Source organism: Neofelis nebulosa, chromosome 12, assembly GCF_028018385.1.
Source record: "Neofelis nebulosa isolate mNeoNeb1 chromosome 12, mNeoNeb1.pri, whole genome shotgun sequence".
NCBI lineage: Eukaryota > Metazoa > Chordata > Mammalia > Carnivora > Felidae > Neofelis > Neofelis nebulosa.
The window spans coordinates 21,123,064-21,150,416 of record NC_080793.1 but is presented as its reverse complement, the minus strand read 5'-3'; the positions used below and the strand labels follow the sequence as shown (position 1 = coordinate 21,150,416).

Here is a 27,353-nt window from a genome sequence, read left to right as displayed (position 1 = left end):
AGTTTGGTACTCTCGTTTCACCTGGCCATGGCCTCAGGGTCCTTCTCAGCCACTGCCAGTCAACTAGAGTTGACCTAAGGGACCCCTTCGCTGTCTCTGCTTGAGGTGGCCTCTTACCTCCCTTCCTGCCTGACCGCCGGGGCTTCTCTCCCCCTCCCCCACCCTTCTTCTCTGCCCTTTAGACCCTACCCTCAACTCAACTTCTCTGTGTGACCCCTCCCCCTGCCAACTCTAGGAGCTGCCCCAGTGAGATCATCCTGCTCGTGTGGCGCATGGTCCCCCAGGTCAAGCCAGGGCCAGACGGCGGGGTCCTGCGGCGGGCCTCCTGCAAGTCGACGCACGACCTCCAGTCGCCCCCCAATAAGCGGGAGAAGAACTGCACCCACGGGGCCCAGGCACGGCCTGAGCAGCGCCACAGCTGTCACCTGGTGTGCGACAGTTCAGATGGGCTACTACTCGGTGGCTGGGAACGCTACACAGAGGTGGCCAAGCGCGGGGGCCAGCACACCCTGCCTGCACTGTCCCGTGCCACCGCCTCCACTGACCCCAACTACATCATCCTGGCCCCACTGAACCCTGGGAGCCAGGTATGGACAGCGGGTTCGGAGAAGGTGATGGGCGTGCGCTGGCCTCGCACAAGAGCATGCAGGGAGGAGCCTGCAAGGGGCTGGGAGTGCCAGTGAGGAGGCAGGGTGTGTGTTAACTCTGGCTGCCCCAGGGCTGTTCCGGGGGAAAGAGAGCAATGGGTCTTTGTGGCCTCCGGGCACAGATCCAGGGCCAGGGGATGTCATAGGGTGGAAGATTTCACCTCAAAAGAAGGAAGAGCTTTCTGCCAGTCTGGGCTTTTTCTACAGGGGGATAGGCTGCTGTGATAGGGGTGACCCCCTGTCAGGGGAGGTGTGAAAGCAGACACTGCCCGATGGCATGATGGGGTGCCGGAGTTCATGCCCCAAAACATTAATCCCGTGAGATACTCTGGGAAAGAAGTGTCTGAGGTCAAATAAGTTTGAGGACTAACCCAAACTCTCCTCCTCTTCTGGACAAGATTCCCCATGTGGATGGAGTAGGTTACTCGAGGCTCTGAGGGTATCCTGCAGTAGAGGACGGTTTAACCCAGCATTTTCGGAATTCCCCTGCTGGTACAGCCGTACGGCAGGCCTCTTAGGGTCCTGCAGTGCCGGTGTTCCCTGGAAGGCACTTCGGAACCAGCCGCCATCCAGAAAGCTGGGGACTCAGCCTAGGGGTTATACTGGATGAAAGCTAAAACCTTGTTCAACCCTAACATTCTAGAAGATTCTGGATTCTCTGATCCCTCCAAGCACCTCCCTGTGCTCCTTAGCCTGGCCGCTGTTTTTCCTCCTTTCCTATCCCCAGGCGGTGGGTGAGCAGCCCGCCTGGTTGGCCCTCCCCGTTCCTGGAGCCAAGCTGATGCGATTCTTCTGCCTTCCTTTGCAGCTGCTGCGGCCTCTGTACCAGGAGGATGCCATCCCCGAAGGTGGGTCTGTCCTCTGCTGCTGTGCCCTCCCAGCCCCAGGGAGATGTGAGGCCAGTTGTAAGATCCCCAGCATACTGACACAGACCGTCTTTCCTCCCCACGCCCGCCCTCCCTCGCTGAACCAGTGTCTTTCATCCTTGGAGCCTCAGCTGAGAACGAAGACGGGATCTTCCCACAGCAGCCCAGGAGATAGTGCATTCAACTGGGATTCACTCACTTTTACTGAGCAACCAATATATGTTAGGTGCCACAGGCACCGTGGTCGGGCCTGCACGGAAGTGGGGCAGGGAGGGCTCAAATCAGAGCTGTGTGGCCGTGAGCAATTCATATTCCCTCAGTGAGCCTCGGATTCTTCATCTATAAAATGGGGCTGATGATTTCCACCTCAGAGGGTTGTCGGGAGGGGCAGTTGTCTGCCCACTGAGAGAGGCTATGCAGAAGATGGCTGTCTTGGAACTCGATAGGTTCTTCTCTTTTGGCCTTTGAATCTGACCCTATCTTTAAAAAATTTTTTTTTCAATGTTTTTATTTATTTTTGAGAGACAGAGAGAGACAGAGTGTGAGCAGGGGAGGGGCAGAGAGAGAGAGAAAGACACAGAATCTGAAGAGGCTCCAGGCTCTGAGCTGTCAGCACAGAGCCCGACGCGGGGCTTGAACTCATAAGCCGTGAGATCATGGCCTGAGCCGAACTCCGACGCTTAACCCACTGAGCCACCCAGGCACCCCTGACCCTATCTTTTTTTAAAGTTTATTTATTTTGAGAGAGGGAGAGAAAGCATGAGTGGAGGAGAGGCGGAGAGAGAGGGAGAGAATCCCAAGCAGGCTCCGCACTGTCAGCACAAAGCTCGACGTGGGACTCGAACCCACAAACCACGAGATCATGACCTGAGTCGAAGTCGGATGCTCAACTGACTGAGCCACCCAGGCGCCGTCCCACCCCCGTCCCTATTTTTTAAGATCCAGGGAAAGAAGCTGAGCTCAAAACCAGGGTCTTCTCAGGGTGCCTGGTTGGCTCTGTTGGATACGTGACCGACTCTTGATTTTGGCTCAGGTCACCATCTCACAGTCTGTGAGTTCGAGCCCTGCATTGGGCTCTGCGCTGACTGCGAGGAACCTGCTTGGGATTCTGTCTCCCCCTGTCACAGCCCCTCCCCCACCTCTCAAAATAAATAAATAAACTTAAAAAAACACAAAAAACCCAGGTCCTTCTCCCAGGAAGGGAGATACCAGTCTTGGTGCCGCAGCTGACTGGGCGCTCCTATAGGGAATGTGCCTACGTGCCTGCCAGGGTCCAGCTGACTGGAGTCCAGCTGGTGTCTGGAAAGCTATGACCAGCCTTGCCTGGTGGTCCTATGCTTGAGCCCTTTAGCACCTACGGAATACCTGTTGACTTCCTTCCTTGAGAGGGGCCTTTTCCCAGCCGCTTGCAAACTCGCTTCCTTGCCTCCCTCCCCAACAGCGGCGTGAAGTCGATGCTGGCTGGTAGCAGGTTCTTGGAAAAGTACCCGCGCCTTTCGGGAGGGAAAAGGGTTCCCATCAGGCCCAGAGCTGCTGATGGAAGGCATCTTCATTCTCTCCAGGGTAGGCCATTCGGGTGGGTAGGCCTGGTCTGTTGGAAATGAATCTGCGTTCCTTCTGGAGAGGAGTCGGATAGTGATTCAACACTGAGTTCTTGAAAAGCTTTTAGTCAGCGCATTAGGTTAGAGTGGAGATGTCACTGCTAAATGGTGACTTCATTAAGGGCAGGGCCTGGGCCGCCCCATCTCTGCGTCTCCAGTGCCGGACCCAGGGTGTGGCAGACAGCGGGTACTCGGTACAATTTCTGCTGAGTGACTGAGTGAAGGAGAATGACGCTGGCTGGTTGCTTCTAGGGCTGAAAGGCTGGTCACAGAGGAAGGGGGCTGGAGGGGTGTGTTGCCAGTAGTGGGCTGGTGGTGTGGGAGTGATTCCTTCTTGGCCTCAGAGATGCCTCTTGGTGTCCTCCCAACCCGTATCCACAGATTTAGTGAACCAAGAAGGGCCCGGTCATCAAAGCTGTGGAGAGAGAGAGGGACAAGTAAGGACATGATGACGGTGTTAATAACAACGGTGGCTTTTTGAACGCGTTGTATTAAGAATTGACCTTCCTTCATTTATTCTCCATGACGATAGTTTTTTTGGGTATACAAGAACATCTTTTCTCTTTGTCAACCATCAAGTCTTCATGGCCCCAAGTCCCGGATTTCAGAGGAAGGGGTGAAACTGAACCTTTCCTTAAACACACTTGGGGTTCTCCAGAGGCTGGGGCTGTCACCGCGGTACCGACTTGTGCTTCCTCCTCTGGTTGGGCTGCCCAGGCTCCTTTCGTGGGGCAGGATGGAGCCGTCCAGAGTTGAACGGGATCTGGTACCATTCCGAGGCCCAGGGCACTTGCTGCTTGTAGCTGGCATGTTCCCCAGGGCCGCTGGGGCCCTCAGCATTGTCCCCTGCCCTTCGAAGGGGCCCAGCCTCAGATTCTCTACTGCCAGAGTGGGATGGCTGCCAGGGCTCGCCTCGGAAGCCAGAGCAAAGCCGAGTACTTACTGTGTTTGGTCAGTGAAGCAGGTGTCCTAGCAAAAAGGGGCGATGTCGGGGCTTGGACCAGAGGATGTTAAGAGGTAGCAGGTGGGAAGTCAAGGGGGTTGACTTTGCAGAGCTCAGCAGCTCCGTTGCAAACTGGACTGTTTTTTTAAAAAAGATAGTTTAGAGAATCCTTTTTGGAGAGCCATGCCCATTTATCACAGGTGATCCAGGGTGTGTGGAGATGGGGCTCCCAGGCATGACTGTTGCATAGGTTGAATTGATCTTGCTTTGTACCATAAACTGGCCAGATGTCCCTGGAAAGTCACCCAACCACTCCAGGGCTCAGTTGCCTGGTCTATAAAATGGGGCTAAGCAGACTTTTCCTACCTGAAGGCAGAGGCATGTCACACGGCTTATTTTTGGCTCTGTAGGCCCAAGGCGAAGGTGCTGTGACGACCCTGTGTGTGCAGCTGGGCTAGGGAAGGGAAGACATAGATTCTTGTACAAGCCTGAGACTGGACCTTCAGGGCCCAGATTTTGGCATCAGCAAATGGTACCCTTTAATTTTGGTCTGTTTTGCCCCAGTCCCTCACTTGTCAGCCTTGTGTGGTTTTGCCATCTCTGGTCTAGGCTTGGTCATGTTCAGATAGAGTGTCTAGTTTCAGATTGACCCTGTGACCTCATTCACAGTATGGTTTGAGACCCAGCAGCCCTGTCCTAACACCAGCCCTGATGCGTTTATTATCTGTCGGCTTGGGTTTGTGATAATCCCCTGTGCACCCCACTCTGGTACCGTTCATGAAGCCCTTTCCCTTCAGGCCTGTCGTGAGAGCCCCCCACCAGCCCCACTTAACAGAGGAGAAAACTCTAGCTGAGAGGAGGAAGGAAACTGTTCAGGGTTGCACAGCCAGAGTCTGGGGGAGCCAGGGCTCAAGTTCAAGTTTCTCGACCAGCTCAAATCCAGTGCAGTTCTTGAGACCCAGGATGGGCTCTTTCAGCAAAGGGCACAGACCCCCCCTGGGGCTGAGGTCCATGGCCAGATCAGAGTAGGAGCTAGCTAACTAGTTCCATGCATCTGTCCCCTTCCCCCACCCTTTCTACTCTTCTCTAAGCCACTCCTCAAAGAGGCAGGAAGTGGTTTAAGTTATTATGGTTTGAGTCCTGCCCCCAAGTTATGGCTGTGATGGGTGGTCACTTGTGATGGGGGAGCTGACTTGTTTTTCTCACCCTGCTCGGGGAGAAGGGGCATGCGGTGGGCGGAGGAAATAAGTGTGAAATCTTCCGAACTGAGTTTTTTCCTTTGAGGCCATGGACCTCGCGTTGGTGGGGAACTTCCCCCAGAGGTAGCTGGGGTCAGACCACCTGTTTGCCCCCTGGCTGCCAGGACAGGGGAGTGGTGGAAAGGGACCTGGGTCCTGGGACATGGGCCAGGCATCCAGGTCAGTTGCCCACCAGGCAGCAGGAGCCCCTCGGAGGGGGCCCAGGTGTATGCAGAGCAGGAGGATCTGAAGTTGGCTTCCTACCTGCTCACACCTAAGAATCCCTGACTTTTTAGCTACTCTGTGCTTTGCGCCTCCGCCCGGTGGACAGGGCACGAGAAAGACCTGCTTGCTACTGCTTGCTCTGTTGGGGGTGTATGTCCAGCAGTGTCCCCTGCTGGGCAGCCTTCTGCTCTCTTCCCTGAAGGTGCTTCCTTCTCTCTCTCCTTTTCCTGATTAGAATAATGGTGAGTTGGTGGCCAGCCATAGTATCTTCTGGCTGCAGTGAAGCCTAGGATTTTCAGCCTGTGGGGCACCTGATTGACTTGCTTTTCCAAGTGGAGGAACCACAACAGCAAGAGCCACAATAAGTTAGCAGCTAACTTTTCTGGTGCACTTACCGGGTTCCAGGCATCATTGTGGATGCTTTACTTGGAGCATCTCATTGAATGCTCACAGCAACCCATTGAACTTGGTAATATTATTGCAGCGGAGGAAAGCAAGTCTCTAAGGGTGGGGGAAGTGAGTGGCTAAAGGTCACCAAGCTAGTAAGCAGAGAGGAAAAGGGTCTGGGCACAGCCATGTGGCTTCAGAGCTGGCGCTCTTTCCCGAGACCTGGGGCAGCAGGTGCACCGCTCATTATAGACTGACTTACGTGAGCCAGGCCGTCCCCGCCCCCGTGGCTAATAGAGAGAAGGCTCCCATACAGCCTGGGGAAGCCCAGGTTACCACTGGACCTCCAGTCCCTTTGTCCGAGGGACCTGGGGGGCGATGTAACAGGTGAGCTGTGCTGGGCATGTCTAGGGAGCTGTGGGAATGGTGGTGGCAGGGAGAGCGCGCATCTGACACACAGGGCAGTCCAACTGACGGATGCTTCTACGTGGGACCGTGGGCCTGGTGAGGTCAGCTCGTCTGATTTTTCAAATAGGAGAGGTTTCCCAATTTTTTTAAAAAAAAATTTTTTTTTTTCAACGTTTTTTTTAAATTTATTTTTGGGACAGAGAGAGACAGAGCATGAACGGGGGAGGGGCAGAGAGAGAGGGAGACACAGAATCAGAAACAGGCTCCAGGCTCCAAGCCATCAGCCCAGAGCCTGACGCGGGGCTCGAACTCACGGACCGCGAGATCGTGATCTGGCTGAAGTCGGACGCTTAACCGACTGCGCCAGCCAGGCGCCCCAGAGGTTTCCCAATTTTGAAAAGTATGAGGCCAAGCTGGTAAGTCTGATTCGGATTCTGGACACTGGACGGTGCCCCTAGCCTAGCTGGTGGTTGCCAGCTCCATCTGAGTCCTGGAGTCGCTTGTTTATGTGTAACTCCCATTGGAGTGTGAGGGAACTCCTTGAGGCCTGAGGCCCTTCTGAGGCCCCGCTCTGTTCCCAGTACCTTGCATAGGGCCCTGCATGTAGCATATGCTCAGTAAATGGTGATGGACTGGCTGAGTCTGTGTTCCCCGTGTCTGCGGAAAGGATGTCTTTGCAGGTGATGCAGGGATGGCTTTGCGTGGAAATGGCTCATGGTCCCCCATTTCTGTTCCACAGAATCAGGTGGTCCCAGTAAAGGGAAGTCCTACACAGGCCTGGGGAAGAAGTCCCGGCTGATGAAGACAGTGCAGACCATGAAGGGCCATGGGAACTACCAGAACTGCCCGGTCATGAGGCCGCACACCCCACACTCAAGCTATGGCACCTATGTCACCCTGGCCCCCAAGGTCCTGGTGTTCCCGGTCTTTGTTCAGGTGAGCTGGTAGCTGGCCCCATGGGCTCCCTCAGGAGATGAGAAAGAGGAGGGTCCTTCGCCCCAGGGTTCGGGGATGGTGCCTCGTTCCAGGAGGGTCCCCTTTGGGGAAAGAAGAGTGCAGGTGCTCAGGATTCTAGGGGTTATACTGAGGGGGCAGAGGTCTCCAGGAGGGTGGGGGCAGGGAAGCTGAGCACCAGGAGGATTTTCTCCCTGCTCCCTTTCCTGACTTTCCCTTTCTCTGGGGCCAGGACAGGCACACTCCAGCTATTTGTTGCATTGTCACGGGCCTATTTGCTGAGGCTTCTGCTTTCTGGCTCATCCAGTGGTTCATTGTTTGGAACTGGCCAAGGGAGAGCCTTGAGGTCTGGCATCTTGTCTGGCCTCCTCGGTCTTCACAAACGTGCCTGGCCAGGATTCCAGGATTCGCTGGTGGCCCAAGATTCATTTACATCTCCCCTCTCCTGCTTCTCCCTCTGCTTCTTCCTTCTCTTCCTCCCCATTTCCAAACCTTCGTGTCTTCCACCACCCAGACACCAGCAGTGTGAACATCTAGGTGTCTTCTGTGTGTGCATATACACGTTTCAGAAAGAAAGCTAAACCGATCTCATTGCACATTTTTCTATCCTTCTGCCTTTTTTAAATGAAAATTGTAGCACAGACATTTCCCACATCACTAAATTCTCTCTGAGCCTTTCTTTTGAGGTGATTGCACACTATTCTATTCTCTGGCCATACCATCTGTCTTTAACTGGTTCTCAACGTTTTTTATTTATTTTTTTGGGACAGAGAGAGACAGAGCATGAACGGGGGAGGGGCAGAGAGAGAGGGAGACACAGAATCGGAAACAGGCTCCAGGCTCCGAGCCATCAGCCCAGAGCCATCAGCCCAGAGCCCGACGCGGGGCTCGAACTCACGGACCGCGAGATCGTGACCTGGCTGAAGTCGGACGCTTAACCGACTGCGCCACCCAGGCGCCCCTGTCTTTAACTGGTTCTCTACTTGGATATTCTTCCGTTTACTTCCTTTGCTATTGTAAACAACTCTGTGATGAAAGTCCTTGCCTGTGACCTGCCCCTCGGATTATTTTCCGTGGAAGAGATCTTTAGAAGTGAAATGACAGGGTCATGGGTCATAAACATTTTAAAGACTCTTTATATATATTGACAAATTGCTTTCTAGAAAGATTGTGTTAGTTGGTCCTCTTCATCAGCAACATAGAGATGACATAGACCCAAGGGCTTCTTTTTCATTTTTGTTTTTGTTTTTTTGGAGAGGGAGAGAGAGAGAGAGAGAGAGAGTGAGAGCAGGGGAGCGGTAGAGGGAGATAAAATCTCAAGCAGGCTCCAGGCTCAGCACGGACCCCAATGCGGGCTCCATCCCATGACCGTGGGATCATGACCTGAGCTGAAATCAAGAATCGGATGCCCAACTGACTGAACCACCCAGGCGCCCCAACCCTCCCACCCCAAGGGCCTCATTTCTGACCATGCCTTCCTTCTCTGGTCTCCCTGGCATCCCATTCCGGAACTGTCACTGTCCAGTGGACGTTAGAACTCACACTTTGTCAGGATGCACCACATCAGTGGCAGGTGACCTACCTCTCCCCAGATGACTCCTGCCTTTTCTTTTTGTTTTTTCTCTTTCTCAGGATGGAACCACCAAGGTCTTGGCATCCACAGGGATTCTTTTTCACTTTCATTTTAAGATCTTTGTTAAAAAATTTAAAATTCGTTTTCAAAACATTATAACAACTTTTAAATTGTAAAGTATACAAGCCAACGCGTGAACCAGTATAGTAACGAATAATTGCAAAGCAGGTGTCCACGAAGGGACAGCTATAGGCCGTTGCTGCCACTGCAGAGGCTGCACATGTCTCTTCCTGATCGTAGTGCCTGACTCCACACTAGTCATTTCCTGGCTTTCCCTTCCTTTTACCATCTACGTGTACTTTCCCAGGTCACATGTTTTGTTTGGCCTCTTCTGGGGCCTTGCTTCTTCTGCCTCACGTTCCTTGTGAGATCCATCCAGGTTGTTGTGTATAGATGACATTTGTCCCATTATCTTTCTTCCATCACCTTGCTTGGTTCAGGTAACCCGGAAGCCACGTTATAAATATACATTCACAGAGAATAAGTCCTGCTGGGTAATCCAGATCTTAGGGAGGTTTCTCTGGGCTGGGCAAAGGGCTCCTCAGTGGGTATGAGGCAGGATGCTGGGGTGGGTAGGAATTCTGGGTGGAAATTGGTCCCTGGGGACTGATGGCTGCAAAGGAGTCTGTTAACTCAAGCAGGGACTGGCCTGGCTCTGAAGGGACTTAAGTGACCAAATCTGGCATGAGGCTCTCAGGAAGGTGTCCTGAGAGCCTGGGCCTGGCAGCAGGGACTTTCCCATGAGGCCTGAACGGGACAGATGGAGGAGAGTGGGGCCTGGCAGGGCCCTGGAGCCCAGTGTAGTCAGGGAGCTGGGGGAAGGATTGCGAGGGCTTAAACATGTGGTCGGACTTCCTGCCACAGTGTGGCTCTTACAGTGAGGCTTGGTGGGGAGGGTGGCAGCACCAGTTCCGCTCAGGACAAGAGCATCTGTCTTTCTGTTTCCACCTGTGTATGAGGGGGCGTCTGGGCTCCCAGGGTGGGGGGAGGCTGGAGGTTTCTCGTTGTCAGTTGAGAGGGTTCTCTGTGGCTGGCTCTGGCAAGCTGCCTCTCCCCACACCCCATCTCCATTGGACTTCTCTGAACTGCCCACATTGTTTTCAGCCTTTAGATCTCTGTAACCCTGCCCGGACACTCCTGTTGTCTGAGGAGCTGCTGCTGTACGAGGGGAGGAACAAGGCTGTGGAGGTAAGCCTCACACACATGTTTCCCAGGTGGGGTTTCACCGGCATCCTCCAGGCCCCTAACTTTTCTCTTCCTGGTGGTCTTAGAATTGTACAGTCTCAGGATAGAAAAATCCTGAAGTCTTCCACCCTCCTCCCCTTCCATCCCCCTCCTTACCGAATGGCTGCCCAGCTTTTGCTTGTACATCTCCAGCGATGGGGAACTCACTACCTCTCAAAGCTGTCTGGTTCATCTTTGATGGTTAGAAAGTTTTCCAGCCCCTCAAGACATCCCATTGTTTATGCCAACTTCCCCCAAGGAGCAGGAGAGATGGCAGTTCACCCCAGCTGTGATGAATGACTTTGTAGGTAAGAAGATTAGAGCTGTTAGCCAAAGAGGATTTTTGAAGGAGCATCACTTACTCAGGTTTTCTGGGTCCGTACTAACCCAAATCCCAAATCCTCTGGGCTCCAGCTTTGCCAGCCGAGGCCTGGGTGTGGAGATCATGCCATTCTTCCTGGGAGCTGGCCTCTGCTTATCTCTAACTGGGGGAATCTCCCTCCCCGACACAATCCCCAGAGCCGGCTCAGTCCTGTGAAGTCTGTGTGGCACAGAAGTTGGAGCCCTGGAATCTGACTGGACTACCTGGGGCTTGCTGTTCATCAGGCCGGCAGTGGGGCTTGGCTGAGCTGAGTGACAGCTTGGGGTGGTAGAATGATCAGGAAACTTGGAGGAGGTAGAAAGCATATAGCCAGCTCCTGTTCTGCTGCTGGCTGGCTTGTGACTTCTCCGTCCTCCCTCCGTGCCCTCATCTGAACAGTGAGGGTGTGTGTATTAGAGGCAGCTGTGGTTGGCTGGTCTCTAAGGGCCCGTTCAACCTCAGCATTCTGGCATTCTGGGACATTATGTGTAATTGTGGCTAAGCAGGAGGCTGCTTGTGTGTGTGTGTGTGTGTGTATGTGTTCAACAAGAGGACCAGAACTCATATGTTCCAAATGAGCGTTTTCTTTTTCACGGGAACTCCCTGGGGAGACCGCATGCTTATTTCTCCCACACGGGCTTTGAGCTTCCTCATGGGGACCTTCCTTAGGAACCTTTGCCTATCTTCTGAATTGCGTGTGAGAGAGTAAGACTTTGTCTTGGTGAGGGGGGATTTGAGTTTTAGGAACAAGAAGTCACTTGGAACTAAGTGTGGTGGAGCTAAGTCAGGTGGCCAACGGTCCGAAAGTGAGGTGTGGCTGTAAATCCACAAGACCCAGAGGAAGGCAGAAATGACAGTCATCCTGAAATACACACGTATGTCTGGATTTGCTCTCTTGTTTGTCCTCTTGCCATTAGGTGCTCAAACACCGAGCACTTACTGTGTATTCTCACTGTGCACGCATTTTACATAGTAGATCTTAAATTAGCTCTTGCAGTATCCTCTTGAGAGGCGCAGTTGTCTCCATTCTACAGATGAGGAAGCTGAGGCTCTAGGGAGATTAACTGGAACTCAAGGGTCTCTGCTCTCTGGCTCAGCAGCACTTTCATGATCCCATGCTGCCTCCGGCACGTTTGTTTAAAAACAGACTGGCAAGCACATGGTTGGAGCCACAGTCTGATTATAGTCACAGTTTGTCCAGAAAATCTTTGTCTACTGAATCTTTGGTACCTTAGAGCTCAGAGATCCCTTTTGAAGATTGAAAGAAGCGATACAAAGACAAGTAAAATAAATATATGTCTTTTTCATGAAATATGCTAGGAAGCAAATACATGGATCTTGGTATCTTGAGGTCAAAAGTCTAAACCAGTTCAAGAGGGGCTTGGATAAGTTTGTAGAATTGCAGCATTGATTGGGCCCTCAGGAGTTGCCCGTTCTGATGGCTTCCCTGTAACTTTCCAGCTGATGGCTTTCCAGACAGTTTTGGATCTGTAGAGGCAGCCTCTCCAGGCATGGGTTATGTTCCTGGAAAGTGCTAGATTGTAGAGAGTTCTCCCTTGCCCTCACGTTTATTCCTGGCATGTTCCTCCTTGCTCTTCCCATCTCTTCTCCAAGCGTCCTCCTGTGTGCTAACGTCTGTGAGCTGATGCAGTATCGCACTGAGCTGCCCCCCATCATACCTCCTCCCAGAAGTCACACACTTGATTAATGGGCCCTGAGATCAAATCAGCCTTCTGGAGTAGCCTCGCTTACACGTTCAAACAAGAGCTGTTGAGCATCTACTGTGTAGTCAGGCCCCGTGCTGGAGGTCACAGGGGCACAGGATTGACACACCCTCACTTTATGCACTGACTCACTGAGTTTACCATTAACTAAGGCACCGAGGTCTTTTCGGCAAACCCTGCCTTTAGGCAAGATCTCCAGAGAAAACTTGATTAGGGCTGCTTGGGAGAAGTGACCCTCCAAGTCGCAAGGATTTCCTAACCAAGCAATCTCTCAACCCTTGACCCTTTGGGAAAACAGATGTGCCCTTGGAACCTGTGTGGGGAAGACGCCTGGCAGCCCCCCTGGCCTTTTGTGGAAGGCAGCCGGGTAATTGGGCCGTGGAGATGGGCATCACTCCACCGTGGGTTCTGTTGGAGGAAGGCCAGCACGGTGCTGGTGACCTGGGAGAGAGGCCTACCTGCCCTCCCCTGGCACGCTTGCCCCTCTGCCCTGCCTCCTGCTGTGTGCCAGCTCTGTCCTTTCCCTGACCCGACCTTTGGGGAAATTCTTCATTCATGCCTTAATCACTTCCTGTCTAGACCACATTCTCAGCTCTGGGAATCAGGGCCAGAGTAGTGGCCTGGAGCTTTCTCACCTTGCCTGTGGTTCTTCTCCCGTTGCCGTCCACCCAGCTCTCTCAGAGCCTGGGACATTTTTTGACTTATTAGGTTCCTGACAGACCACCTCCTCCGACCCTTCCCCGACCAGCTTCCCCATGGGTCTGGAGGTGACTGCCAGGTTTCTTTGTAGTGGGAAAGCCTCTAGGTTTGCTCAGAGAATCAGCCCCTCAGATCCTTCTCAGCTCTTAGATCATCTTCTTCCCCTCCCTTGACTTCAGTTTTGGTCTCCTTTGCTTTTCTGTTTTGGTCTCTGTTTGGATTCTTTCACATTCAGGGGCAGGACAGCTGTAGGCATATTGCTACCTCTCCGTATAGTGAAAGCTTTGGGGTCAGCTAGACCTCGGCAGTGGCCCTAGCTGTGTGGCCTTGGACAGGTCACTTAACCTCTCTGAGCTGCAGGGTCCTCATCTATAAATAAAGGCAGTCATGTAATTTACAAGTGAAAACTCACTGAGCAGAAAGAAAGAACTGAACAGATGGGAGCTTCTTTTGGGCTGTGGTGGGTCAGGACTATGGTCTGGAAGGAGGCTGGAAAGAGTCACTTCCAGGATCCCTCCCAGCCCAGGGTTCCTGAGCTCTTGTATTTGGTCCCCATTGGAGAAGCTGGAGCCACTGGGAGCCTCCTGTTCAAGGACACCCCTATTGTCTCTGTGACCCAGATGTCTTCAAATGTCTGTTTGCACTGTGCTCAAGGAGCCAAGAGGTCCTTTGAAAAATATTTATATATTTTTAATGTTTGTTTATTTATTTATTTATTTATTTATTTATTTATTTATTTTTTAACATTTATTTATTTTGGGACAGAGAGAGACAGAGCATGAACGGGGGAGGGTCAGAGAGAGGGAGACACAGAATCTGAAACAGGCTCCGGGCTCTGAGCTGTCAGCACAGAGCCCGACACGGGGCTCGAACCCACGGACCGTGAGATCATGACCTGAGCCGAAGTCGGCCGCTTAACCGACTGAGCCACCCAGGCGCCCCAATGTTTATTTATTTTTGAGACAGACGGAGACAGAGCACGAGTGGGGGAGGGTCAGAGAGAGGGAGACACAGAATCTGAAACAGGCTCCGGGCTCTGAGCTGTCAGCACAGAGCCCGACGCAGGGCTCGAACTCACAGACTGTGAGATCATGACCTGAGCCGAAGTCAGATGCCCAACCGACTGAGCCACCCAGGCGCCCCTATATATTTTTAAATCTCGAAAGTAATAGACTCTCTTGCAATACAGTGCAAATTAAACAGAAATGTATGGAATTCTACTCCCCAGAGTGAAGAGTGTGGTGGTGAGTATTTTAGACAAAAGTACAAATTGACAGTTCCATTTTACAAGATTGGACTAAACTGGAGGCATTCTTGCACGTTGCACTATTTGACTTATATAGTGCAGGGTGGGCACTCTGCCCACACAATTTCTGCCCGGACAGCTTTCCTTTATTCTTTTCACTGTTGCATACAATTCTACCATGGGAAGGGGGGAATAATTTATTTCATCCACCCTCTCTTGATGGGCATCTGTGTTCTTTACTTTTTTATTACAAAGATGCTGCTGAGAACATCCTTCTGGTTTCACATTAATATATCCTCGTAAGTATTTCTGTAGGAGAGGGCATCAGAAGTGGAGCTGTTAGGTCTGTTAACAGTCTGATAGCTAAATGTCAACATGTTGACTGTTTAAACTCCAGCAACTGTCCAGTACACGCTGGCTGTGGCCTTCGGGGATGCATGCGAAGCCCTCTGGCTGACTCTGCTTACCCCACGAGAAGTGACATGTCAGGTTTTGACACCTCCAAGGGAAGTTCACATAACTAATAATATTTTGGCCTCTTCGGAGAATGTAAAATTGGATCTTTATTGCTTTTAACTAAAGGCCACTGCAGGATTTACAAAACAGAGAGCAGTGTAATCTTCAGTGGCATTTGGGGATCAAGTGGGTTTTTTTTAGCATGAAACTATGCTGAGCATGCCTGTTGGTTTACCTATAATGTCTAAAAATAGCTTCCTCCTTTATTTTTGGAGCAGCTAGTGCATAAAAAAGAGATAAAAGTTCCATACATGTCTGTACTGGCGCGTAAGTAACTGGCTTTTTCTTGAACCGATTATGCATTAATGCAGTTAAAATTATCCGCGAGGAATGTGACAGCAAGGACTCACATTGCATGATGCTTCGATTCACAGTCTACACAGGGCTCATGAAAGAAGCCTGTGAGGGACCTGGGCAGGGGCTGTCCCGTGTCTATATGGATGACAAAACCGAAGCTGAGGGTTCAGGGACCCTAACCAAGTTTCCACGGCTCCTGAGTCGGGTAGGAGCCTCAGGACTTCTGATTCCAAGTGCAGTGTGCTCTTTCAGCCAGACGTTTAGAGGAGAATCCGAGCAAATGTGCAAACATCCCTCAGCTCACAGGTGGCTCCAAGCCAGCAGTGAGCCAGTGGCACTGGGCTGGAGATTCCAGGGGCGGTTAGGCAGAAAGATGGCCTGGGGGTGGGGGGGGTGTTGGGCTGTGGAGACACCTGCAGGGGCCATCTGCCACCAAAGGTGAGGGTCTTGTGTTACGCTGTTTTCCCCACTATAAGGAGTGGGGGTGTAGAACACCGTAGAGAGAAGGGTAAGTCTGATTGCGGATCAGGTGTCTGCCTTTGGCCGACGCCACACTGAGAGTCTGATCTAGTCTACTTCTGCCCGAGATGACAAGGACCCCTTGCCCAGACATCCTGGGGAGGCTGTGGCTCCTGGCCTCTGGGACAGCAGAACAGCCGCTTGTGTTTGCTCCTTCACGATGCAGGTGACGCTATTTGCCTACTCGGATCTGCTGCTCTTCACCAAGGAAGATGAGCCGGGCCGCTGCAACGTCCTGAGGAACCCCCTCTACCTCCAGAGTGTGAAGCTGCAGGAAGGTAGGTGTGGACCCGAGATGCCCCGGACTCCCTCCCACTTGCCCCGAGCCCCACTACTCTGGGTGGCAGCTCCGATGCCCAGCTCGGATCAGTGCCTCCGACAGTGGGGCTGCCAGCCAGCCATGGGGCATCTGAGCATGTGTAGTCGGGTCAGGCCCTGCCCCCAGGCCGCCAGGCTCTCCGACACCTGCCTTCCATTCTAGGCTGTACCATACCCCCGGAGCTTTGCTGGGAGGTTTCTGTCCCGGGCACGTTTCAGGGAGGCCGTGGAGTGGAGTGGGAAGAGCTATGGACTCAGACAGACCTGTGTTTAAACCTGGGCCCTGCCCCTCACCACCTGTGACCTCGGGCAAGTTTTACTCAACTTCTTTGAGCCTGTTGCCTCACATGCAAGTGGGGCCACCAGTAGGTTGCTGTGAAGATTAAGTTAGGTCAGGGGCGTCTGGGTGGCTCAGTGGATTAAGCATCCAACTTCGGCTCAGGTCACGATCTCATGGTTTGTGGGTTTGAGCCCCACGTCGGGCTCTGTGCTGACAGCTCAGAGCCTGGAGCCTGCTTCAGATTCCGTGTCTCTCTCTCTCTGCCCCTCCCCTGCTCATGCACATGCGCTCTCTCTTTCTCTCTCTCTCAAAAATAAATAAAACTTAAAAAAAAAAGATTACATTAGGTCATATGCAGAATGCCCGGCCCACGCCAGGTGCCCAGGCCGTGCTAGCTGCCGCCCCCACTCCCCACACAGAACCCCGATGGGCGTGCCCCACTCCGTCGCCACCCAGCTGCGTCGCCCAGGCCAGAGCCCCAGGAGCAGGGAGCGCGTGGGAGCATGACGTGAACGTCTCCCGCAAACTTTCCACTCGGAGGAAGAGGGGAAGGGGAAGCCAGCTGGGAGTATCTGTTGAGCGATTTGGTTTGGCGCCTGAAGTCTCTGCCGAAAGGGGCTCGATTTCCTCTCGCAGATTATGAAAACAACAACAGACCTGTTTGAGTATGGGCAACAGGGGCAGGGAGGAAAATATTACCCAGCGAAAGAATTCTGTTTTGACGGGTTTTGCTCCAGGAAAACTTCCTGCCCGTTTGCAGACCTGTCCTGTGTTCCTGTGTGTTCGGCGCCCCCACTGTTCTTCCTCCTTAGAAACCCAGGGGGTGTGAGAACCTCCACTGGGGCTGCCCCGCTCAGGAAGTCGCTCACAACTTCTCCTTCTCTGTCTCGAGCTTTCTGCTGCCCACTGCCCAGGGCAGTCCCTGAGGGGGGACAATAAGCAAGTCGCCTCTCCCGGGGCAGCCCTTCCCTTGGGGCGGCTGGGCCTGACCAAGGAGGTGAGGAGCGACCCTCTGAGCAAGTTCTGCTGGGACCCTGGCTCCCTGGTGCCCACGGGAGGGGGCAGGTGAGAGCTACAGTGCACTCCGCCCTTGGCTTCCCTGCCCCTCCCCGTTTCCCTCATACCCAGCTTCCCCCCCACCCCGCACACCGTTCTCCCTGCCACCCCCCTGCGCTCAGACTCACACAGGCACTCGCTGGGCAGTCCCTTCCTCTGTGGGCTCAGACCATCAGGGCCCAGTCAGGGGTGGGCTGCTCGGTAATATGGGCTGACTGGTTGTAAGAACTGAGCCTTCACTCAGTTGTGCTCATCCTGCTCCTCGCTCGGGTCTGGGCCCCTGCGTCTGTCTGCTCAACTTCCTGAAGGAGGGAGGGGAAAGAAGAGGGGCTCAAACTGGCTATGCTTTGGGTCGGGGGTGGGTGGGAGAGAGAAGGGGGCAGTGGAAGAGCCGAGGGTAGTAGCTGGGTGTTTGGAGTCTGGGCTCGGCTTTGCTGCTAACGTGCTTCAGTTGGCCCTTTGCCTCTTCTGGGCTCCGGCGTCTCTGTGAAAGAAGGGTTGGGCCAGCCCTTTATGTTCTTCCCTACCCCTGACATCCCCACACGGACCCTGAGGTTGCCGTGAGATGCTGGACGGTGCCCATATGTCCTACCTCCACCCTTGGGTGGGTCGCCTCGGCTGGGAATTGGTGGGATCTTCCCCTCCTGGAGCCCTCAGACCAGGGTGAGCCCCATCTTCCACCGGGTGGCAGCTGGTCAGAGTGGGTGGGGTGGGGCCTGAGGCGCCGCAGAGAAACCTTCCAGATGCTGAGCTCATGTGAACAGCAGCCTTGTGCAGGCATGGCTTCCTGGAGCTGGAGACCACATCCTCTCCCTGAAAACGGTGGGCTGAAGGTGGCCAACGCCAGGACCCCTCAGGAGAGATGACCGCGGTCATCAGAGCCTATCGGGTTGGCCTGGGTGTGGGGCATGTGCACGTGTGTGCCTGTCCTGGGCTTGCGGGGCAGATGGTTTGGTGCAGACACGTTGTCTCACCCTTCTGCAGCAGGTGCCAGCCAGCTAACAGCAAATGCGGCTCTCCGGGGACATGGCTCAGTGACACTGAGCACCCGGGTGCACATTCCATCGTTTACATTTCTCTCCAGGCATTGGTGGACTCCCCTGCCTCCTCCCCTGCCCCCATGCCCCGGAGACAGGCTGTGGGTCCTGGGGTTTGCAGAAGTTCAGTGTCCCCTTCTCCTGCATTCGGAGTTGGAGCTGTGGGACCCGGGGTCCTGGCGCCTGACTCCCTGCCCATCTCCCTGGCGCCCAAAGAGACCTGCTGCTGTAGCAAGTGCCTGAGTGAGGCCCTTAAGAGATCCATTTAGGACCTCAGCTGGAGCTTCTGGTGGCAGAATGGTTTCTGATTCATGTTGCTTGTGCCTCGCAGGTGTGTCCCTTTCAAGTCAACATGTGTGGCAAGTTCACTTGGGGGCAAAGATGGTAACAAGGAGCACACTGGCCTTTCCTGCAGGCTGGGGCTGGCGAGGGCTTTTCCTGGGGGCGGGGGAGAATCTATCCCACCCAGGGACCAATGACTCCTGTGTGTGACTTGCCTGAATGGAGCTTAGCTCTGCTGGCCAAGCATCCTCCCAGGGTCTAGCACAAGGCACAGACATTGTGGGTGCCCAGTGAATGGTTATTAGGTGAACGAATGCATGAATGACTAGAAGGAGACTAGAAGTGCTGCCCAGCTTGGGGGCTGGGGACACACTTCTCCTCCAGGGCTCCCAGCTGGTGGTGGCCACTTAAACCTGCCCTCCTCCTGCCCAGCACCCCCCAAGCTTCAGCAGGTCCGAACGGCAGTGTAATGGGAACAGGCGGAGAGCTGGCGCTAACAATTGGGACATCTCCGGTCATCCGGGGCCCATTGTGGCCTCTTCCTGTCTCTGCCGCCCACTGGCTTTGCTGGTCTTTGTGTTTCTGCCTCCCAGGCGGCCAGCATCCCACCCACTGGGTGTCTTCCTGGCCTGCTCTGGTCTTTCAGGATGGCCTGGAAATGTCCAGCTGATTCTTGGGCTCTCCATCTACCCCGGGGGGCCAGGAGCCCAGTCTTGGGAACTCAGTTGTGTAGGTCCCAGCTGCTGGACTGCCTTGGGGTTAAATTTAGTCAGTTGACAATTGCCGAGCACATCCTCAGAGCTCACCTCAGTGCTGGCTGCCAGGGCGACGACAGGGGAAGAGATGCACCCCCATCTCTGGGGTGGCACCAGTGTGGGGAGCAGAAGTGTGATGCGGTGGTCAGAACATAGGCTTCGGAGGCAGCAGTCCTGGGTTCAAATCTCAGCTCTGCCCCTTACTTGCTGCATGCCTGGACATGTTGTTTTCTCTCCCTGGGTCTCAGTTTCTGCAACTGGAAAATGGAAACAACATGCCTCCAGGCTTGTCACACAGGGTGGAGAGGGCTTGGAGAATGGCTGAGTCTGGGATCTCAGACCAGGCTTGAGAGGGCTCTGGAAACATGACAGAGGGGTCAGACCTGGGTGGGGAAGCCATCTGTGCGCTTCTGGGACCCTTTTTGCATGGCCCACGATCCTCGGGGGCGGGGTGGGGGAAGCAGGGTTCACCCAGGAGCCGATGACTTCTTGTGGAATTTCCAAATGGTAAAGGCAGTTGGAACGTTGGGTGGAAAACCCACCTGTGTGCCTCTGTGTCCCTTGTCCTTTACACTCACCCCGTTTCCAGAGTGTGGAAACATCAGCCCAGTCTGATGTTGCAGAAGGGTTTCTGATGGCCGAGTTTGCTCTCCTGGGTCCTCCAGCTCGCGGCCTGCTTTTCTGCAGCTGAGGCTCCTTCCTGGCACCCTGGGCTCCCGAGTCTTGTTGTCCCTTTATGAGGCTGTGAAACATGCTGAGCACTGACCCCATTCCGTCCTTCTCTCAGAGCGCTGCTAGCACAAGGCCGTGATGTGCAGTGGATTTCAGTGAAGGTTTGGGGTAATGTAGGAGGGTGGTGGTAGGGCGTGTCACAGCACAGGAAAAGTTGTCAAGCAATCATCAACCACCCCCTAGCCATTAGGGGTATGTAGTAGGCTGAGTTTCCCCCAACCTCGGCCTACTGTCTCCCTGAGTCTCCCATTTCCTTGGCTTTCCCCTCCCTTCTAGAGCCTTCTTTCCTCTCACTGCCAGCATCCAAAACCCAAATTTCTGTTATTTTCTTACATAGAGCTTTTTGTTTCCCCCTTGGCACTCAGATCTGCTTCCGGAAAGTCAAGGAGACATCCAAGTATGTTTTCTTAAACAAAAGAAACCACCTTCCCTTGTCTCCATCCTCAACAAGGCAAGGAGTTGGCAGAAGCTTTCAAATGGGAGGTTTCTTTTAAGTTTATTTATTTTGAGAGAGACAGAGACAGCATGAGTGGAGGAGGGGCAGAGAGAGAGAAAGAATCGCAAGCAGGCTCCACACTGTCAGCCCAGAGCCCGATGCGGGGCTCCAACTCATGAAACCATGAGATCTTGACCTGAGCCAAAACCAAGAGTCTGACACTTAGCCCAACTGAACCACCCAGGTGCCCCTCCTGGGTTTTGAAACATGATGGGGCCCTTTAGGTGGGGCCCTCTCTCTCCCAACCCTCTTTTATTTATTTTTTATTAAATGCTTATTTATTTTGAGAGAAAGAGAATGAATCCCAAGCAGAGCTTGGGGCTTTGATGTAGGGCTCGAACACATGAACCTACAAACTGTGAGATCGTGACCTGAGCTGAAACCCAGAGTTTCAGTAGAGGCTTAACCCACTGAGCTGCCCGGTACCCCTCTAAACCCTCCTTTAAATGTGGAGAAGTAGAAGGATTTCTTCTAAGTCCAGAGTGAACCCCCTACTTACTTACGGACTTTTTTTTTTTTTTTTAAATAGGCTCCACGCCCAACGTGGGGCTTGAACTCATGACTCTTGAGACTAAGAGTTGCACGCTCTACTGATTGAGCGAGCCAGGCGCCTCACTTATGAACTATTTTTATCTGGCTCTTGCTGGCACCCCTGGCCCTAGGGATAGTTTTGCCCAGGGAACCACCCATGTACGTGCTTCCGGAGGGGACCGGCCTTCACCCACACAAGGGCCTTTTCTTAGGAATTGGCTTGACCGACTGCCTCTGTTACCTTGTCACCTTAACTTTGCAGCACGTTTTGGTTCACTGGGCAATTTCTTTGATTCAAATATGTGTTGAGCCTCAGTCTCCTCACATGAATCATGGGTGACAATCACCCCTGCCCTGGAGGGGTGTTTACAAGGGTTGGGCTTATACACGGACAGCGTTTGGCACCGTGGTTGGTGCATGGCACCGTACGTGTGTGTTGTTACACGTGTTGTACTGTTCCTTCTCTCAAAATGACAACCTGCCCAGTGAGGCCAATTGCTTGACATTCAGGAAATCAACCATGCCAGGCCTGTGCCCAGAAGAATGCCCTGATGGGGAGTAATGCCAGGGTCCGGGGAGCAGCCCACAATGGTCAGGGAGGGGCAGGCCTTCTTCACACTTGCTATACCTCGAACCACACCGTGTGCTTCTGTACCTACATGCCTTTGTTCATGCTGTTCCCACCTCCCAGAGTGTCCTTTCTTCCCATCTTGCATTCGAGTTCAAGAGGATCCTCCTCCAAGAAGCCGTCCCCAACAGGCTGGGGGCCTCTCTTGATCTTTGCATTTCTGAAGCACCCTGACTAAATACATCTTCTGTAGGTGCTCTTCCTCCACTCTTCTGCTGCAGGAGCAGAGAGCCTGATGGTCCTTCCCAGCTGCCTCCCAGGTGGAGAGGTGGAGGATGGTTGAATCTGGGATTTGAGATTAGGACTCCAGGAAAACACCAGGGGGCTGGGCCTGGGCTGGGAAACCATCTATGGGTGACAGCCAGCCCATGATTGGGGAGCTCACTGCACAGCCCACACATTCCTAGGTCCATCCAGCAAATGTGTGGCTCCTTGTTGAATTTCAAAATGGTGAAGGCAGTTGGGAGCATTTGAAGGAAAACCCAAATATGTGCTGCCTCCGTGTCTCTCATCACAGGGAGCGGGGAAAGACGGAGGCCTCCTAAGGTGGACGACGGGTCCCCGCATGTGGCTGTTTGATGCCCAGAGGGTGCTCCTGGCTGCCTCTCATGAGGGTGGGACCTCAGCATTCCTTGAGTGAGGCCCACTTGTGGACAGAGGCCTTACTGCTGTGCCTCAGTCTGCTTGGCCATTAAGTGGGCTTTCCTCCAGAGATTCCCCTGTCCCCTGTGCTTGCCTCTTTCCTCCTCTTTTTCCAGGAAGTACTGCATACAGGCTTCTGGGCAAGGCAGCTGGCATTACTGGAGCAAGCTGCTTAGCCTCTGCAGCCAACTCTAATGCAAGTCTTACTTTTTGTTTCCTCCAAGGTTCTTCAGAAGACCTGAAATTCTGTGTGCTGTATCTAGCAGAGGTGAGTCCTTGCCCCTGGATCAGAGGAGAGAGCTCCGTGGGCCTGGTGCTAGTGAGACGACATTGGTCTGGGTCTAGTCCAGGGTTCTGGTGCCAGGCTCCACATCATCTTGTACAGTGGTCCTGGTCAGGTTTCTCCCCCTGTAGAATGGGGACAGCAGTCCCTACCTCAGTGCCTCTCACCTCTGCGTGGAAGAGCAGTGGGCACAGAAGTGCCTAGAGGGGACAGAAGGACATTGTGATCCCCTGCTCAGGAACCTCTGGTCACCAGCACCTGCGGGGTTCCCAGAGAGGGTGTGGCCTGACAGCTGTGCATCACCTTATTTACCTAGTTGGTAGCCCTCCTTCTGGAGATTTCCCCAATTCTTGTGCCTACCTCTTTCTTCCTCTCTTTCCCGGAAGTACCACCCATGACCCCTCCTACAGAATCTTGTCAGTGTTTTAAAAGGCCTGAAGGTAATTGCATCTTTACCTGGGCCAGATAATGCAGGCTAAAGAAAATATTAAGTGTCCGTGTTTGGGGCTGGAATAATGTGGTTGGTATTCTTGGTTATTTCAGTCTGCTCAGAAGCTCATACGAGCAGTGCTATCCCTTTGCTGAACAAAATCAGGCAAACGACTTACTGCTTTGGAAGACAAAAATATCTTCAGACCAGGGGTTTAATTACAGAAGTCCATGGCTGTGAAAAAGTTGAGAGCCACTGAGCCATACGATGACTTAAATTTTCCGCAAATTTTCTGTTCCCGACCTTGGGTGTCTGCTAATATGAGCAGGGGCAGTATCTGTTCCAAGCAAGGATTCATTAGACCCATTTCTGTCCTCTGCTTCTGCTTGAGTCGGTCCCACCTCACAGTCTGGGGAACGGGCCAGTCTTATGGGACAAGATGCTGGGGTAGGGCATGGTCTACGCTGGCCAAGAGGAGTACACCCTTTTGGGAAGGAATGTGTATGTGGCTTGTGATTGAAAAATCATTCCTTTGTTTCCTGGCTATGAAAAGAGGTGCAGGCCTTCAAGAGTGTCCCCTTGGGTGAACAGATGACTGGGGGAGATGACAGAGTTGACCAGTTAGCTTCAGGGGAGAGCAGAGAGTTCCAAAGGGCAGTGGACATTGTTGGAGCTGAGCTGGGGACCTCGGTTGCCTACAGTGGCAACCTGAGGGCCAGAAAGGCATTAGATGTCCTCCCCTGGGTTGGCACATCTCCACCAGGCACGGGAAGTATCTGGCAAAGGCAGAAAACAGCCTAGGAGCTGTGGACCAGGCTGGGAAATGCCAGAGCCCTGGCCCCTCAGCCTCACCCCTCTGGATTCCAGTTCTCTCTGGTAGGGGCTGAAATCAAGCTCTGGGTTCTTTAATGCCAAGAGAGCTTCCTGCCAGTCTGGTTTGTTTTCGTAGAGAAAAGCACTTCTGCTTATTGGCTTCCAGGGAGTTGTGACCTCCTAGCTCTCCAAAGCTGATGAAGGGATATTGATCCAGGGGCCTTTTATTTCAGTAAAGCGCCAGGAGTTCTGACCCAGAGGGGCTGGGAGATTGGAGCTCACAGGCATCCAGAAGCCTCTCTTTTCTCATAACAGGGCTGCTGCTCGTGAGGCATGTCTATAACAGGAAGACAAGATGCCTGCTTGCTCTGTAGCCCCAAACAGGCTCCACATGGTGGTCTTGGGTCCCCATGGGGAACCCCAAACTCACATCTTAATTGGAACTTCTGACAAGCGATTTATCTTCATTGTCTAACATGCATGGGGCACCCAAAAAGAAACCAGGGCAAGGGAGTCAGGATTTGGAGAGATTTTCCCACTTCATTAGAAAATCCCACTTGCCTGGGTGGCAGCATGCTGGGTTTTCCCAGCAGTAGGTCCCCGGTGGGATTGTCCTACGTAGTCCTTGGTCCTGGAGTCGCTATTCTCCCGGACAGGTATCCTTCAATCCCTGCAAATCCATGGGACAGATGTGGCCTCCCTACTGGCTTCAGAACACCGGGGGCATTGGGTCAAAGGGCATGTTGGTCAAGGACCAGTCACTTCAAATCTGATCCTGCCTCTATTAATCGAAGAGCCTATGCTTTGGGGTTAGGAAGACCTAGACTTGAATCTTGGCTCTGCCATTTCCTAACTGAATGATCCGGGCAAGTCACATAGTCCACTCTGAAGAAAGGCTGATGGGGCCTACCTGGCAGGGTTGTTGTAATGATTAAATGAGATTCAATAAGATACCCTGTCCAAGGCACTTAGCACAGAGCCTGGCACACAGTGAGTACTCCATAAATGGTAGTTATTATTATTGTCATCTTCATAACAGGGGGAGAGCTTTTCATATTCATTTATTCTCCATTGGAGACATCACCAATGATTTATTGACCTTTTAAAAAGTAAGCTAAGAGGGATATCTCATGTTGCTTGTAATGTGCATTTAGAGTTATACAAATGTGGTAAGGTTGCAGGCTCTGGAGGAGGCAGAAGACAGAATTTGAATCTCCTTTCCGGAGGTCTCCTGCAGCATCTGACTTAACCTCTCCGAGCCTTAGTGTTCCCATCTGGAAAATGGTAACAGCTGTGCCTTTCCTTCCTACCTGTGTCATAAGGTTATTAGAATTAAATGGGAGGACTTTTATCAAAGCAAACGAACAAATAGTAGCAGAAGAGGTTTTAGTTCATACAAAGATTATATTAATTCAGGAACAAGGAGGTAAGGCAAGATGTTGATTTTTTTTGATAATTTTTTTTAATGTTGGGGTGCCTGTGTGGTTCAGCCGGTTGAGCGTCTGACTTCAGCTCAGGTCATGATTTCACAGCTCACAAGTTTGAGCCCCGTAATGTTTATTTATTTTTGAGAGAGAGAGAGCAAGGGAGGGGCAGGGAGAGAGGGACACAGAATCCAAAGCAGACTGCAGGCTCTGAGCTGTCAGCACAGAGCCCAACGTGGGGCTCGAACTCGTGAGCTGTGAGATCATGATCTGAGCCAAAGTCGGAGGCTTAACTGACAGAGCCACCCAGGTGCCCCAAGATGAGGGTTTTAAAGAGTCCAGGAGGACCTGGGTTTCTGGTTGGATTTGAGGATGCTCATGTTTGAATGCAGTTGTCCGGGCCCAGTGCTGTGCCATCAGGAGGTCCTGCCTCTGAGTGAGTCATGTGAGGATGCCTTCAGGGCTGTTTACAGCCTTGACCATGGGTCCTGGTATTAGAGGGCACAGTGTGCAACAGCATCGAAAGCAGTGAGGTAGATCACATGGGGGATTAAGAGAGACTGTTCATATGCAGGCCGCCAGGCAGGCAATGAGGTCCCTGATATGGACGGATTTCCACAGCTGGGAATTTAGCTTCCCTGGAGGGAGCTGGTTCTGTGCTCTCTCTCTCATCCAGACCAGCCTCCAAAGTTCCTTGAAAGGAACCTTGGGAGGAAAGGCCTTCCCAAAATGTTTGCCCATCTAAGACAGCCAACCCCTGGCCCCAGGCTAGGCCTGGCTTTAGGTCTTCAGTGCCTCAGAAGGCTTCTGGATTCTCTAGCATTATGGGGCTCTCAGCTTCAGGCTCTCAGAGCCAGACACCCAGCTTCCCTGAGCTCTACTGTTGGGACAGGTCATATGGTCACCATCCCAGGTAGAGAAACAGGACTTTCTAAAAGGAGATTATCCACAGGGGAGGGGAGAGGAAGTGGTTCTTGTGGATGTCAGGAAAATGGAGAGAGTCACAGCTTCTACCTTGCAAGTTGTTGGAAGAAGGACCAAGACCCCACCGGTGAAGTGCTTCGCACTGTGCGAAGCATGGCGTGTGACGGGGATGTCTCAAGCTTAGGATGCTGGTAGCTCTGTCACTGTGAGGGGAGGCTTTCCTGCACTTTTGTGGGAAGGGACCGCCATCCTGGAGCTTAGGGCAGGGCAGGGTTATACAAAAAGCTACCAGTGAGCTCTGCAGCTGCTGTGAGATGCGTTGGCCGAGAGAGCTCTTCTGAAAGCTTTGCAGGCTGGCTGCCTCTGGGCTCAGTCTGCAAGGGGGAGCATTTCTGCCAGCCTCCTAGCTGGGGATGGAGCTCTCAACAGGTGGTTCTCCAAGGCTTCGGGCCTTTGTTCTGCTGCTCACTGGCCACAAGACCTCCCGAAGGCCTTAGCCACCCCGAGCCTTTGTTTTTCCCTTCCTTGAATTGGGAGTAACCGTCCAAGCCCTCTCTACCTCTTCATGGAATTGTCAAGATCAAAATGAGAGCATGGATGGGGAAAGTGCTCTTTAAAATTGATGATGAGGTAAAACGAATTGTTATTTAGGCAGAATTCCAGGTTCAGAACAGAAACCGAGGAGGAAGTTTGGCTCGGGGAGATGAAGGGATTTGCTGGAGCCCAAACAGCTAGGTAGAGGCAGGGCCAGCTTTGTGGAGATGCAGCGTTTCCAAGCTGGAAAGGACCATGGTCCCTGCCTCGCCGCTCACCCGACAGGGGAGCCTCACGAGACAGGTCGGCTCCCGCCCCCAGCTGGCTTCCGTGCGGGGAATCTTGGGGTCTTTCTTTGCTGGGCGTGTCCTTCCCCTGCAGTGGGTTGGGGGTTCTGAGAAATGGAAGGAATCTGTTGTTAAGTGGTAGGATTGCCTCACCGCATCCTCCCGGTTCCCCGAAGCCGAGGGGCGCCACTTTGTTCCCTTTCTCCTCTGATGCCTTTAGGAAGATCAGCTTCTGAGCACTTTGGGGCAGGAGAGGCAGGGCTGGCTCCCCCAGGAACACTTAGCACAGGAGCCGGCCCCGCCCTGAAGGGTGACATCCCTGAGGGTTGGGTGGGGTAGCAGAACAGAGAAGAACCCCCAGCGCTATTAGATGATGCTGGTAGCCACCCCAGCTCAGAGCCCTTGCATGTGCT

At 53.1% G+C, this 27,353-nt stretch overlaps 1 protein-coding gene and 1 long non-coding RNA gene across 8 annotated transcripts in view; one reads left to right on the top strand and one right to left on the bottom strand.

The window, feature by feature from the left end:
- The window catches only part of RGS3 (regulator of G protein signaling 3), a 141,113-nt gene that overhangs the window by 56,489 nt on the left and 57,271 nt on the right, over nucleotides 1-27,353 (top strand). For 5 of the 7 annotated variants that reach the window (XM_058694424.1, XM_058694425.1, XM_058694426.1 and 2 more), the window contains 6 exons: nucleotides 236-587; nucleotides 1,456-1,495; nucleotides 7,055-7,251; nucleotides 10,007-10,090; nucleotides 15,655-15,766; nucleotides 22,470-22,513. In XM_058694424.1, the coding sequence (XP_058550407.1) occupies nucleotides 236-587; nucleotides 1,456-1,495; nucleotides 7,055-7,251; nucleotides 10,007-10,090; nucleotides 15,655-15,766; nucleotides 22,470-22,513 (829 nt within the window). Of the gene's footprint in view, nucleotides 1-235; nucleotides 588-1,455; nucleotides 1,496-7,054; nucleotides 7,252-10,006; nucleotides 10,091-15,654; nucleotides 15,767-16,997; nucleotides 17,152-22,469; nucleotides 22,514-27,353 lie in introns of those variants that run through there. The other 2 variants (XM_058694429.1, XM_058694428.1) reach the window with 2 other exon arrangements.
- On the bottom strand, nucleotides 2,022-10,996 carry LOC131491467 (uncharacterized). The gene is made up of 2 exons (XR_009251470.1): nucleotides 10,489-10,996; nucleotides 2,022-3,529 (listed from the first exon to the last, which is right to left on the bottom strand). It is a non-coding gene; the product is annotated as an uncharacterized LOC131491467 (long non-coding RNA).